This window comes from Poecilia latipinna, unplaced genomic scaffold (genome assembly GCF_001443285.1).
Source record: "Poecilia latipinna isolate Pla-1442-1.1 unplaced genomic scaffold, P_latipinna-1.0 Scaffold699, whole genome shotgun sequence".
Classification (NCBI taxonomy): Eukaryota; Metazoa; Chordata; class Actinopteri; order Cyprinodontiformes; family Poeciliidae; genus Poecilia; species Poecilia latipinna.
In genome coordinates this window covers 111,335-124,271 of record NW_015113315.1, presented here as the reverse complement: position 1 = coordinate 124,271, position 12,937 = coordinate 111,335, and the positions used below count along the sequence as shown (strand labels likewise).

The window sequence follows — 12,937 nt, the reverse complement described above, 5'->3', positions numbered from 1 at the left end:
TCATCTGAAAATGATTGTTTGCAAAAAAATGTAGTAAATAGTGAACATGTTCAGTGTAGCCCATGGACTTATTCTGACATGTATAAGGAAGCGTAACAGGTTCTTTAAATCAGCATTTGTTCTTTTAGATTCTGTCATTCCTTCTTGTTCATAAACGTATATTCTTTTTTTGTGCACAAATGTTTTGGCTGCAAATCTTTTTAGCTGTGATTGCATTTGTCCTCGGAGGCCAACTAAAAGCCACAGAAGAATGTTTGCAGTCAAAGTTCAGACTAACATTTTATCTGTCCAGACCGTGGTAACCAAGATGTTGGCCTCTGCATCAACAACCAAAACAAACAGAACAAAAATAAATTTTCTTCACATACGGCCCTAGATCGTGTTTGGGGTATTTATTTTGCTGAAAAAAGAAAAATGAAGGTAAGAACAGACAGAAAAACTACTTTCATAGTTTTAAAGGATTGTTTCCTGCAGCTCGGCACAGGCAGTGTGAGAGGATACATTAACCTTGGCATGAAAACAAACAGCAATGGTTCAATGGACATTTGATTCATAATGGACAAGGTAAACTGCAAGTACTTCAAATGAATAGTACTTTAAGTGAAACATACTACAAACATTAATGGTGGTCACAAGTATTACAGTGGTCTGGACCATTGTTTTTAACAACAATACTCGTGTTGAAGGGACTTTTACCTCAGTATTAAGTCTTCAATGCAATTTCTAACCATGTACCTAAGAAGACCCAGTCTGAAAACAAAGTAGATTATGTAATGATATTAATGGGGACCCACATGTACAGGATAAGAGTTTAATTAGCTTACTGTGAATTAGCATTACTAGAGCAGGTAATAGACTATACAGTTTAGGAGATATGCAGAGGATCTTGTTCATCAATGGGTTACATTGGATGTCCAGAAAACATAAAAGTCAGTAGGAAAATTAGAATGCAGTTTTGTAGTTATACTGACCACTCAAAGTACTTCTACAATGGGTATACAGTACCCCATATTCAAGCAGCACACTCAGCAAAATGACTTGGGGTGATAAGGTCGTAAGGCTACCTCCAAACACATGGCAAGCACTCTCCTACACCACGACCCCGTCTCCAACTCTGCAAGGGTACAGATTGGAGACTGTGCTTTGAAGAGGAATATAAAATCTATTTAAAGACAAATAGTGTAGCTATTGTTGCTTTTTAATTCACTGTATTAAACTGTTTAAAAGAAATGCTTCATTTGGCCTATAAACTATATAGAAGACAGACAAATGCTCTAAAAATAGAAAATGGATTGGTGTCTGTACTAAGACTTACAGTGCTTCCCTAAAAAAATAAAGACAACCTATAGATTATAAACTTTCTCCAGCAGCGCCTTGTGCTGCTTCTGACTTCCGTATTATCTGGAAGTAATGTGATAACATGGGAAGTAGCAGCACATGATCTTAAGCAGTTAAAAGGCATCTGTAATTATAAAATTAAAGGCAGTATGAGTTTTATTTTCCTGTCCCACTTTGGAAACCTCATGTCCAATGCGGAGCATACTTCAGTTGTCTTCTCTTTTTTCTCTCACAGTTGCCACCAATCAGTCTATACTGTCTAAAAAGAGCTACTGTATCAAAACTTTAGATCATGAACTCCATCTGGCAGTTAGAGTTCTAACTGCCAGATGGAACTTTATTTCTTTCTCAAAAAATTATGTTTTTTTCTTTCAGAAGAAAAAACATAACTTGCAACCCATTTGAGTTATGTAACATAGATGAGACCCTGCGATGGACTGGCGACCTGTCCAGGGTGTAGCCCGCCTCTCGCTCTGTGACCACTGGAGATGGGCACCAGCAACCCGGCAAACCTACTAGGGATAAGACTGTAAAGATAATGGATGGATGGATGGATGAATGGAACATATTTAATGAATAATGAACTGCCAACTCCAACCGCATAAGGATTCTGTATCAGTTCTCTTCAGGAACTCAGGTGAGAGTTCTGCTGCGTTTTATCTTGAAAGTCCAAGGTCCAAATGTCTCATCATCCAAGTTGGCTATAAAACGGTTACTATGCAAATATGTAAGATGTGTTTTACCGTCATTGCTAAAGAAACAGAGCAAACTGAATTCAATGAACGGATATTTCTGCTTCAAGTCTGAGTGAAAGACAGTAGAGCAAAACAATTTTTACAACTATTACAAATTACAGCGTAAGAGGTCATTTTGGCATAATATTAAAACTCATCTTTAAAATATGATTAATCCAAAACCAGTGAAAACGGTCAGATTTCCTGACTCGGACTCTTCACCCAGTCTCAGGTCTCATCGCCTCTGCAGCTCCGATGATCTCTGCCCTTCAAAATAAAGGCGGCTATCACGTGAATGAGTAGTGACGGGGCGGGCCTTAGGCACCCCTCAGCCAATTACGTTCACTGTTTTGCGGCTTGCCATTCGATGATAAACATTGCGACCTGACCCGCTGAGCACACAGTCAGGCAAAACACGTCAACGTGGGGAGGTCAGTCAGAGCGAATCCTCCCCTTTCTGCAAGTCGCAGTGTTAGACTGGAATTAATAGGCTACTTTACAGATACGAACACTTTAATGAAGTAGTGTCCTGTTTCGGGAGGTGGAGACGCTAAGCTTGTACTCCGACATCCACCTTTATCACCGGAAACCTGTTAGCTTCGTTAGCTAACGTGAGCTAGCTCAGTTAGCTGTTACCTACTCTCGTTTTCTTGTATGCAGCTGACCTCGAACATAAGACAGACGGACAGAGTGTCGCTGTTTGTCATTTCGGGGTCGCTTACCCCGTGGCTTGACATCCTTGGCTCCCTTCGCTGCTGTGTGGCTCTCCGCGGACGGTTCTCGAATATGATACACAATGAGTCAAAGAGATACCTTAGTTCATCTGTTTGCTGGAGGGTGAGTATGTTCTACAGTCGTGTACGCCAGAAGCTAAGCTAGTTAGCTCTGTGCTAGCAGCGACCAGCTAGTTGAAGCTTTTCAATAATTACAGTGGTATGTAAATGTAAGTGGGATGTTATTAAAGGTACTCTTGTAACTGTGTAGCTTAAACATCAGCTTGACAGATATGAGCTACAAAAAGCTTGTCCCTGATTGTGTACCCGTACGTGCTGACACTTCAATGACAGTTATATATATGAATGAAATGGCTAGCTTGTGGTAACGCCTTCCGTTTTCATTAACAATCAGTAAAAGCAATACTATTTCCTATGTTTTATTTATTTTTGAAATAATCACTATTTTTTCCGCTTTAATGTGCAGTGTGATACAGATGTGTCAGAGCCTCTGCGTATTAGCCCGAATTGCATAAAAATGCAAGAAAAATGGCATATAGAAGTTACATACCAACAGGAGTTTTTGGATAGAAAGCAATATCTGAATGTCTCATTCTTTGCTAGATCCAGTTTAAGCATGGTAATGAAGATTTGTTTACACTGCATTATTTAACCCCACTTTACATATTTTAGAAAATGTATAATAATGACATTTTGTTTGCGAATACGCCGATAATTCAGCTCAGTTTCATTTTACATATCTCAATTTCACAAGAAATATCCCAAAGTTCCTTGCAAAACAATAGGATTTAAACCATGTACAACTACAAAGAAATATGTTATTAAATGTCATCTAATACAATTCACTCATAGGCTAATTTGAATTCAGTTCAATGCTGTCAAATTTGATTCTACTTTTACTACAATCCAACTATATGCAGTTCATAATGCTACTGGTAATTATCTCTCTAAGGGAAGCCCAACAGATTGCATTTAACCACTGATATTGCAAAAGTCCCTCCTCCTAAGCGAGAACAGATCTTTTCAGGTAGAGACCTTTAGCAGTACCTGGCCCAGTATGAACAAACAAATGCCATGACCTACTGGTCTGTTTTCACTGGTTTTGGATTAATCATATTTTAAAGATGAGTTTTAATATTTACAAAAAAAGATTAGAGTAGAATGTAACTTTGAGCACTTTGCCCAGCTTTCACTGCAGTTTTTTTCTGCAACTTTGTGGCTTTGTTTTTATTTTATGAGCCTAGACCTGTCAGGTTTCTCCTTTTTGATGTTAAACAGTTTTTCCCTTAAATAAAATCTGTTTTGAATAAATCAAACCAGGATCATTTGAGTGCTGAGATTGCACTCATCCCTGTTGTGTATATGCTAAATAACTCAATCCTGAGCTCATCCCCTCATGCTTTCACTAGTGAGAAGTCGTATATCTTCAGTTTTCTACGGTAGTTGTATGTCCATTGCCTGCTAAAGCGCTCTCTAACCGGACCCCCTCCAACTGGTTTGTTACGGATTGAAAATTAACCAGTAATGAGAGATAAACCCACCTGAGATTCCTTACTCTGGTCGTGCCCAGCCCAGTGTGGTCCTGCTTTGATCGGCTCAATCATGTAGCACATGTACATATTGTTTTTGTCTTTTGTTATCAGTGTGTCTGAGATTAGGTTTTTTATAAACAGCTGAGCTGCTTTTTAGGAATGCTTTGGTTCTGGTAGGACATTCACTGAAAAAGAAAGTTAAGGGAGGGAATGTGAAGTAAGATTGGTTTCATGCACATGTAGATTCTATTTTTTTGGTGAGCATAGGCTTTATAAAAATTTGCTTTAAAAAAAAAGTAAATAACTAATTTATCATTTTATGTCTTTGTGTCTTGCTGACCTATCTTTATTTATTTTTTCTATTTTAAACACAAATTTACAGTATTGAAAGATTATGTGTTTTTAGCAGAAAAACACTTGAAAAGGTGAATTTTAGAGTTTAAAAACCTGTGCATTTGATGTCATCATTTTTTTATGTCTTGCTTGTCTTCTTTATTTTTATACCAGATGTGGGGGCACTGTAGGAGCCATATTGACGTGCCCACTGGAAGTGGTGAAGACTCGTCTGCAGTCTTCCTCCATCACCCTCTATGTGTCTGAGGTCCAGCTAAGTACCGTCAATGGGCCCAGCGTGACCCGTGTGTCTCCACCAGGCCCCTTGCACTGTCTAAAGTGAGTAGTCGACTAGTTTCTTTCCTTTTAGACTCATAAATACAGAATATACTTTGTCTTCAAATGGAGATACCAAGTCTTTCAAATGCATTCTTCTCCTCTGAACAGTTTTATCAGGATATAACCACACATACTTATTTTAAAAGGATTTTATGTTATAGAGCAGCACAATCTGTAAGGAGGAATACAAATTAAAATCTCAAAGGTGTATTGCGCTCAGTCCTCTCTGAGTTAATATTTTGTAGACCCACCTTTTGGTTAAAACTAAATCTGCAGATCTTTTGGTTTATGTCTCTCAGCTTTGCACATTTACAGACTGAGACTTTTACCCATTGTTGGTTGCTGAATAGCTCAAGCTCAGTCAGATTGGACGGAGAGCGAGCCATGAATTCTTAAATCTTGTGTACATTCTCAAGCAGACGCGGGTTATGCCACTATAATTTTTTTTCTGAACTACACATAACTCTGATTGCATAATTAGGGTTATTGTCCTAATGGAAAGTCAGTCTTGCTCCATTCTCAAGACTTGCAGCATCTAACAGATTTTCTTTAAGACAAGCCCTTGGCAACGCGCCAGAACAGCATTGCCACTTAATGCTTACAGCCACCACCATGCTTCACTGTTGAGATGAGATGATCAGGATGATGATAGAACTTCACATTTCTTCAGTAAAAATATTTGTGTGTAATTTTCTGTTGTTTAAAACTACGCTCTGCTTTGTGTTGGTCTGTCAGCTAAAATCCCAGCAAACTATATTGTTTGTTGTCATAGTGTAGAATGTGAAATGATGAAAGACCTATGAATCTTACACCTATAAATGTGCACCTGCCTCTGCTATGTTTGTACGCCCTTTTTAGTTGGTAACCAGGTTTAAAGTGAGATTAGTACAACTTTTGTTATGTGAAACATTTGGCTCTGGCTCTTTCTTTACTCGCTCCTTGCACCGCATTGTGGCTTTTGTTTTTGTTTACTGTGTCCAGTGTCCCCCAGGAAGTGGCCACAGTAACCACTTCCTGAAACCAAATGTTATGATCTCAGTGATTGGACAAACTGTTTAAAAAAAATAATAACCAAAAGAAACAACAACAAAAACAATCATAAATTGAAAGTTGTTTACGGGAATCCTGAGATTACTGGCAGAGCATGACTCAGCATGGTTATTAAAGGGAAATAAGATCCAAAATGTGTGAACAGAAATAACTCGGGGGGCGGAGCATAATGTTGGAGCTCATATCTGATACATTTTTGCCTGCTTATTATTGTATGCCCAAATGACCTTGACTGAGAATCCAAAAATGTCAGACTATTTTTATAATTGTGTTCCACTGACACATCTTAGGCTTTGCATGTAGGTCAAAGTTCCTCTGCCACTTGAATAGAGTTTGGTTTGGTTTCATGGCGATGTGAGAGGGGTAGCAAAAAATAGCTTCAACAAATGCCATCACCAACATCGAATGACAAATTGTTCAACATCATGAGTCAAAATGAAATATTTTAGACCAAAAACCGACTGTAACAGAAAAGACTGGTTTTAATTTAGATTGTACATAGTTGTTGGGGAAATATGTTAATTCTTTAACAGTTATGTGATTGTAGAGATAAATATGTGTGTTTGTGTGTTTCGTACTCAGACTGATTTTGGAGAAAGAGGGACCTCGATCTCTCTTCAGAGGCTTGGGGCCAAACTTAGTGGGCGTGGCACCTTCCAGGTGAGCTCTCTTCTGCTCTAATGGTCAACACAGCATCTATCTGAATAAATACCCTCAACAGCATTAAATCAAGACATGGAAACCTTTTCTTTCAATATATTTTTTGACAAACCTTATTAGTTAGTATTATAATTCTGCCACTACTTTCTGTCTTTTATTTCTTTGTTGTTTTGGTAGTTAAAGGAGATCCACAGGGTTCTGTGTTGGGAACTGTGATGTTCCCAACACAGTCAAATATGACATGACTGAAGTTTTGTACTCCAAAACTCTCAATCTTTCCTGTAGAAGCTCACTGTTGGTCAGTTATGTCCATTGACACTGTTGGACTTGCTCATGTTAAGCTAACGCCTGTGTGATTGAAGCAAGTATGTTTCAGTCACCATCTGTCCACTGTAACCATTTGATTGGTTTATGCTATATAGAAGAAATATATGTTAAACATTGTAAAACTTTCTAATGAAAATGTTTTCAAACACTGAAATATTAGCTTAGCTGGAGGAGTTACTCCCACTCCCCTGATGGCTGAAAATAAAAGTCCATCAGTTGAATAAAACCAGAAAAAAATGACAAAGGTTTAATACATGAAGATAAATCAGACGGATACAAATATCTTTTTTTTTTTTTAATTAGAAACAGCTTTATAATTTCTAGTTTGTAGCATGTATTAGGCATGCACAGTTTTCTCTAAATGTGAAGTGTGTGCAATAATACTAATAACAAAAACAGGTTTTAACAGAACTTCTACGTCAAAATCACAGTTTTTACCTCAGTGGCAACTCTGTTTTTCTGGGTTTGTTTTTGGGGTTTGCTTTGCTAAAATCCCACGTAAACATGGACGGGTTCTGTAGGCTAGCTGTCATTATGAGCCACTTACAAGGTTTTTTGAGGTTACTTGGAAACAGAGACACATTAAAGCAGCACTGTCATTAAGGTGCCGTTCATGCTCATGGCTTTCTCAGCAGTTTGCGCATTGGAGACATGGCAACAACAGCAAGAGCGTAATTAGGAAACTCGCAGATGGCGATTTCCAGTGCGTTTCTCCACATTAATGAGAGGAAGAAAGGGAGGACTAATGGCACAGAGCTGATGCTGAGGGGAACAGGTGGCACTGTTCAGAGTACATAGTGTTTGATTACATCAATGAATTCTGCTTTCACAGCAAAATAAAAAAGTGAAGACACCTCCAAAGCTGAACTTTAGATAACATGATGGATATGCATTGTTATTGGCGTTGCAACGCACACAAACCGTTGTACTGAAAATGAAAAACAAAAAAACAAGTGTGTGCCTTATTTTCTGAATGGCGTTTGTCTGAAGAGACGGTGAAAATTAATTCTGCTGTTGGTATTTCATCTCATGAATTGTTAAAACTCACTGAGCAGATCCTGCCTGTGTGTAATTAGGAACCTGACTTGCAGTTGGAGGCTTAAAGAAATTTGTTTTGTAGAGAAATTAATAAAAAGTGGCCTACTTGGCTTGTTTGACCTCATTCGGGTAAAACACCCACTGATCCAATTGTTGCTTTTCCTTCAAACAGAGCAATCTACTTTGCTGCTTACTCCACCGCCAAAGAGAAGCTGAACGCAGTGTTGGAACCGGACTCCACGCAAGTGCACATGCTGTCAGCTGGAATGGCAGGGAACCATGAGATCAGACTGACAGGGCAGTGCCGTGTCAAATTCAGCAGCCAAGTGAGCAGCTTTTTTTTTTTTTTACAGCAAATGCTTTCTGTGTGGTTTAGTGTCAGGTTGCCGTTAGTTACTGTGGTGCTAACAGCAACCCGATCAGACTTGAGTGCAGTGTTTTCTTTTTTTTTAACTGCTATGTAGAGCTATAGAAGTAGTTTTCTGCTTTGGTTTTATAGTGCCTGAAGTAAAACTAAGTTAAACAACCAGATAATGACTTATGGAGAAAATTCTGAATCCTTTTTCACGTTTTGTCATGTTACAAATTCAAACTTTTATTTTGATGAATTTTATGAGATGGACCAACACAAGGTTGTGTTGGTCTATGACGTGAAAGGAAAATTTGAGATGGTTTTCTAAAACAAATCAGGGTTGGGAGATCCAGCTACTTGGTAAACAACTTTGTGTTGGTCTTCTACATAAAATACCTGAAAAACGCAATAAAAGTTGTTGGGTGTACCATAAGAAGAAGGACTGTATTTACTAAAAAAATTGTTCTGTTTCAACAGATAAAATAAAAAACCAATACAGTAATGGAGTGGTGTTTTGTTGGTTTCTGCTCTGAAGGACTCTAATCCTTCTGTAGAAAACAGATCTATCAGTCACACAGTCAGACAGCTAGAGCTTTGTGTGTGTGTGTGTGTGTGTGTGTGTGTGTGTGTGTGTGTGTGTATGTGTGTGTGTGTGTGGTACTGGGTGAAACAGAAAGTGGACTCCACCGATGCTTTTAGTGGACCGTAACTTTGGCCGTTTAAAAGCCTAGTCAAGGTCGGCATGTGTCAGTGGGTCTCCCTTCGGTTTCACTCCACACATTCTTTAGTGTTTGCACTGTGAGAGCAGAACTGGATGAAGTGTCAGCAGACTGAGCACAGTGCTTTCCTATGACATGGTCCATGAAAAGCTGCTTTAGATTAATAAGATTTGTTTCTTTTTTTTCTTTTTTTTTTGTCTCTGCTTCATATTTCTCTTAATATGTGCAGAACAACATTATTTTGATGGTAATAAAAATGTATGAAGAAAGATTTTCAGAATAAACAAATAGCATCTAAATGCTGGAGAATTATATTAGAGGGCTGAAAATAAGGTTACTTGCACTGTTCAGTTGTCCCTGTTCCTCTCGTGTCGTCTGTTTGATGATGATAATTTTTTCATAGTTCGTCTTTCGGTTTGTGGTGGATTAATTCCTGTGTTTTTGTGGGGAATGGGGAGTCAAATGGTTGCATGCCGGTCATGTTGCTACACACAAGCCTGTGTCTGTTTTAGGCTTTTACTCTACCGTAGCTCTCCTCTCGCAAGGGCATGAGACCCCCGCACCACCAGGGGTCTCTAGCTGCATCTGTGAGGAGTTACTTGGGTCTGCGTGAGTACTCACCACAGATCTGTGCCTCTCTTTTTGTACCTGGTTCTTCTCTTTCTCTTTCAGTATTTCTGTCCCCTCCTCCCTTACTATGTTTTAATTTTTTTTTTTTGCTTCATTTGTAAAAGCTAATACAGCTAAATACAGCCTCCCTGACATGCTGTTACTCACACCTGATGGTCTATAAAAAGGCTATCTTTCCTTCTATAAGATGCCTTTATAGAGCTTAGATTTACGTAGTTTTAAAACAAGTTTTCACCATTTTATTCTGCTGCTGACATGGACACAGCTACAAGAACATTTACACATTGCTGTGCTTTTACAGTATCGATAAATATCACAAATGGCAACTTAAAACACAGCTTATTGTATTTTAGAAGTTTCTGGTTGTGTAATCCTCCCGTTTTCTCTCCTTCCTTAGGTTTTACAGCCATCACAGCAACAAATCCAGTATGGCTCATAAAAACGCGCTTACAGTTGGATGCAAGGTAAACATTACACTGAGATGGCAGATGTAGAAACTGCAGGATGACTTTTTTGGGAACACCAGCTGCTTTGATTTTGACTTGTGGGAGTTCTCTGAATTTTTTTATTGATTTTCTTTTTCTTTTTTTTTAAAGGCTTTGTTGATTCTTGTTGGGGACAGCATTTGACTTTATGATTGTTTAAAATATTCAGGATTTTTGTTCAAAATGACAATGCAAAGCCTTAAACCACAAGTTTATTTACCATTTATAATAATCACTTCTGTGATTTGTTACTTGTATACTGGGAACTAATTGTACCATGTTAAAAGAAGCTCATTAACAAGCATTAAACTTGCCTCTGTAATGGTACTTAATTAAACAAAATCTAATGGTATGAGGAAAAGATCCTGGGGCTGAAATGATTAAGGCGATTTATTGTAGTGAATTGATAATTGAAATAATCATCAACTAATTTGGCAGTCATTAACTAGAGTATACAGATTCAAAAATGGCCATTTTCTGGAAGAACAAACTCACAGCAGTTTTTAATCAAAAACTGAGCAAAATATAAATGCATGCTTTCAAAATGGAGAAAAACCCAACTTTGCCTGTAAATATGTTAAGTCTGCTTGAAGTAATGCTCTCAGTATTTGCTTGAGCGTATTTTTAAGTCGCCTCTGTTGCCATATGCAAATCAAATACCAGAGGATGCTTTGTGCTTTTCACATCATTCCACATCCCTCTTTTTTTTTTTTATTATTATTTCAGGAATCGAGGGGAGCGGAGGATGAGTGCGTTGGAGTGCGTTCGTCGGGTGTATAAAGCAGACGGCTTTCGTGGATTCTACAGGGGAATGTCTGCTTCCTACGCCGGCATCTCAGAGACTGTGATCCACTTTGTTATCTATGAAAACATTAAGCGGCGCCTCTTGGAGGCCAAAACGCCGCAGAACATGGACGAAGAAGAAGAGGCATCAAAAGATGCTTCGGACTTTGTTGGGATGATGCTTGCTGCTGCCACATCCAAGACTTGTGCCACAACTATTGCTTATCCTCATGGTGAGAGTTGGAGATCAACTATAGGTAGCTAAAGCTAAATTACAATCCTCTTTTAATTTGTACTTACCCAAATCGTTTTAATTTGCAGAGGTAATCCGCACCAGGCTACGAGAAGAGGGCACCAAGTATCGTTCCTTCTTCCAGACTCTAACCACAGTACCCAGAGAGGAGGGATACCGCGCCCTGTATCGCGGCCTCACCACCCACCTGGTACGCCAGATCCCTAACACCGCCATCATGATGTGCACCTATGAGCTGGCTGTCTACCTCCTGAACGGTTAAAACCTCCCTACCCCTCAGAGAGTTGGTGTAACCCTAGCCCTGATCAGAGAAGGAGATGAGAAAACAGCAGCACCTGCACACTAGTTGGCACTGCTAACAATCTGCTTGATGGAAATGGGTAGAGAAAGCCCCTTCGGTCTTTGTCTCAAAAGCAAGGCCTTGGAGTTTTGTTTTACAACCAAAGGAAAAGGCACAAGTATACTCACATTCACTCTGGAAGTCATTGTTTTGATTTCTGTTCTGCCCCTTGTTCAGGTTCAGAGTTCTGAAGTAGGAACCCGACAAGTTGTTGGCAACTCCTGTATAGATGTGGGGGGGGAAAGCCTTAAAATGCATATTTTATTGCAGCAGCATAATCTCGCTGAAAATCTGAACAATTTCAACCCATCATTTGACTGCTTTTATTGATCTTTATTCATAATTATTTTGAATAAAATCACTGGTGGCCCAATGATTGCCATTGCTGTTGGCAGCAACTTATCCAAATGTCTGTTTTGCCAGTAGGTGAGCATTTGGAGGCTAAATGTTGGAGCATACAAACAAAAAGATGTTGGACCATTTCTGTTTTCATAGTCACTGAAAATTGTCGAAAATCCCGTCCTCCTTTCAACTCACCCCAGCATTTTCTGTTGGGGTTACATTTGAGGACGGGGATGACCATGGGAAAATATTTTGGTGTAAATTTGGTCATATGTTTTTGGTCATTATTTTTCTCAACATGGTCAGCTTCTGATACAATAGACTCAATATTCCCAGTTGCTTTGGAGGAGAAGTGCATCGGATTCTCTTGTGTTTAACATTGGACATAAAGTGCTCTCCTTCCTGTTCAGCAGTTCTTTTACGATACTCAAACTAACTCAAACTCCCCATGTTTACATTTGTGATGGTATTGACACAAATGGCTTTTTGCTTGCATCGGCCCAAACAAATGGAGGTAGGATCGCTCACTGTGTGGTGTAGGACCAGCCTATCCGCCAGGAGACGTGTACCATGTCAGTAAAACATGTGACTGCATTATTGTTACTTGCGTTAGTGGCGGAGTCCCACAGGGTTCAGTTATTTTTACTACCAGTTATTTTTACTATGGCATGGGACAATTTTCTTCTGTATTGAGGATGATATTCGGCTATATTTATCCCAGGACAGTCTTGTAAAGGAGATTTTGTTTTATCCTGGGTAAATTAAGGTTAAATAAAAATAAAATTAAATAAATCCCTCATCTTTTAGTAAGTGAAATATACACCAGATGTTGGCATCTGGGGCAGTAAAAGGCTTTTCAACTCGCCAGATGTTTCACTGGCATCCAGAGTGAGAATAATACCCTACCAAAATATAAAGTAGAAGAATCCTTTCCAATTTTGATATTGG

The 12,937-nt window shown here is 38.9% G+C and overlaps 1 protein-coding gene across 1 annotated transcript; it reads left to right on the top strand.

Annotated features, from left to right (window-relative positions):
- The first annotated feature begins 2,462 nt into the window (after positions 1–2,462).
- LOC106955021 (solute carrier family 25 member 36-A-like) lies at positions 2,463–12,761 on the top strand. The gene is made up of 7 exons (XM_015044968.1): positions 2,463–2,909; positions 4,846–5,010; positions 6,643–6,720; positions 8,258–8,358; positions 10,184–10,250; positions 10,998–11,287; positions 11,376–12,761. Exons 1-7 carry the CDS (start codon positions 2,869–2,871, stop codon positions 11,567–11,569), a joined length of 936 nt encoding a protein of 311 aa, XP_014900454.1. The 5' UTR covers positions 2,463–2,868; the 3' UTR covers positions 11,570–12,761.
- The last annotated feature ends 176 nt before the right edge of the window (positions 12,762–12,937 follow it).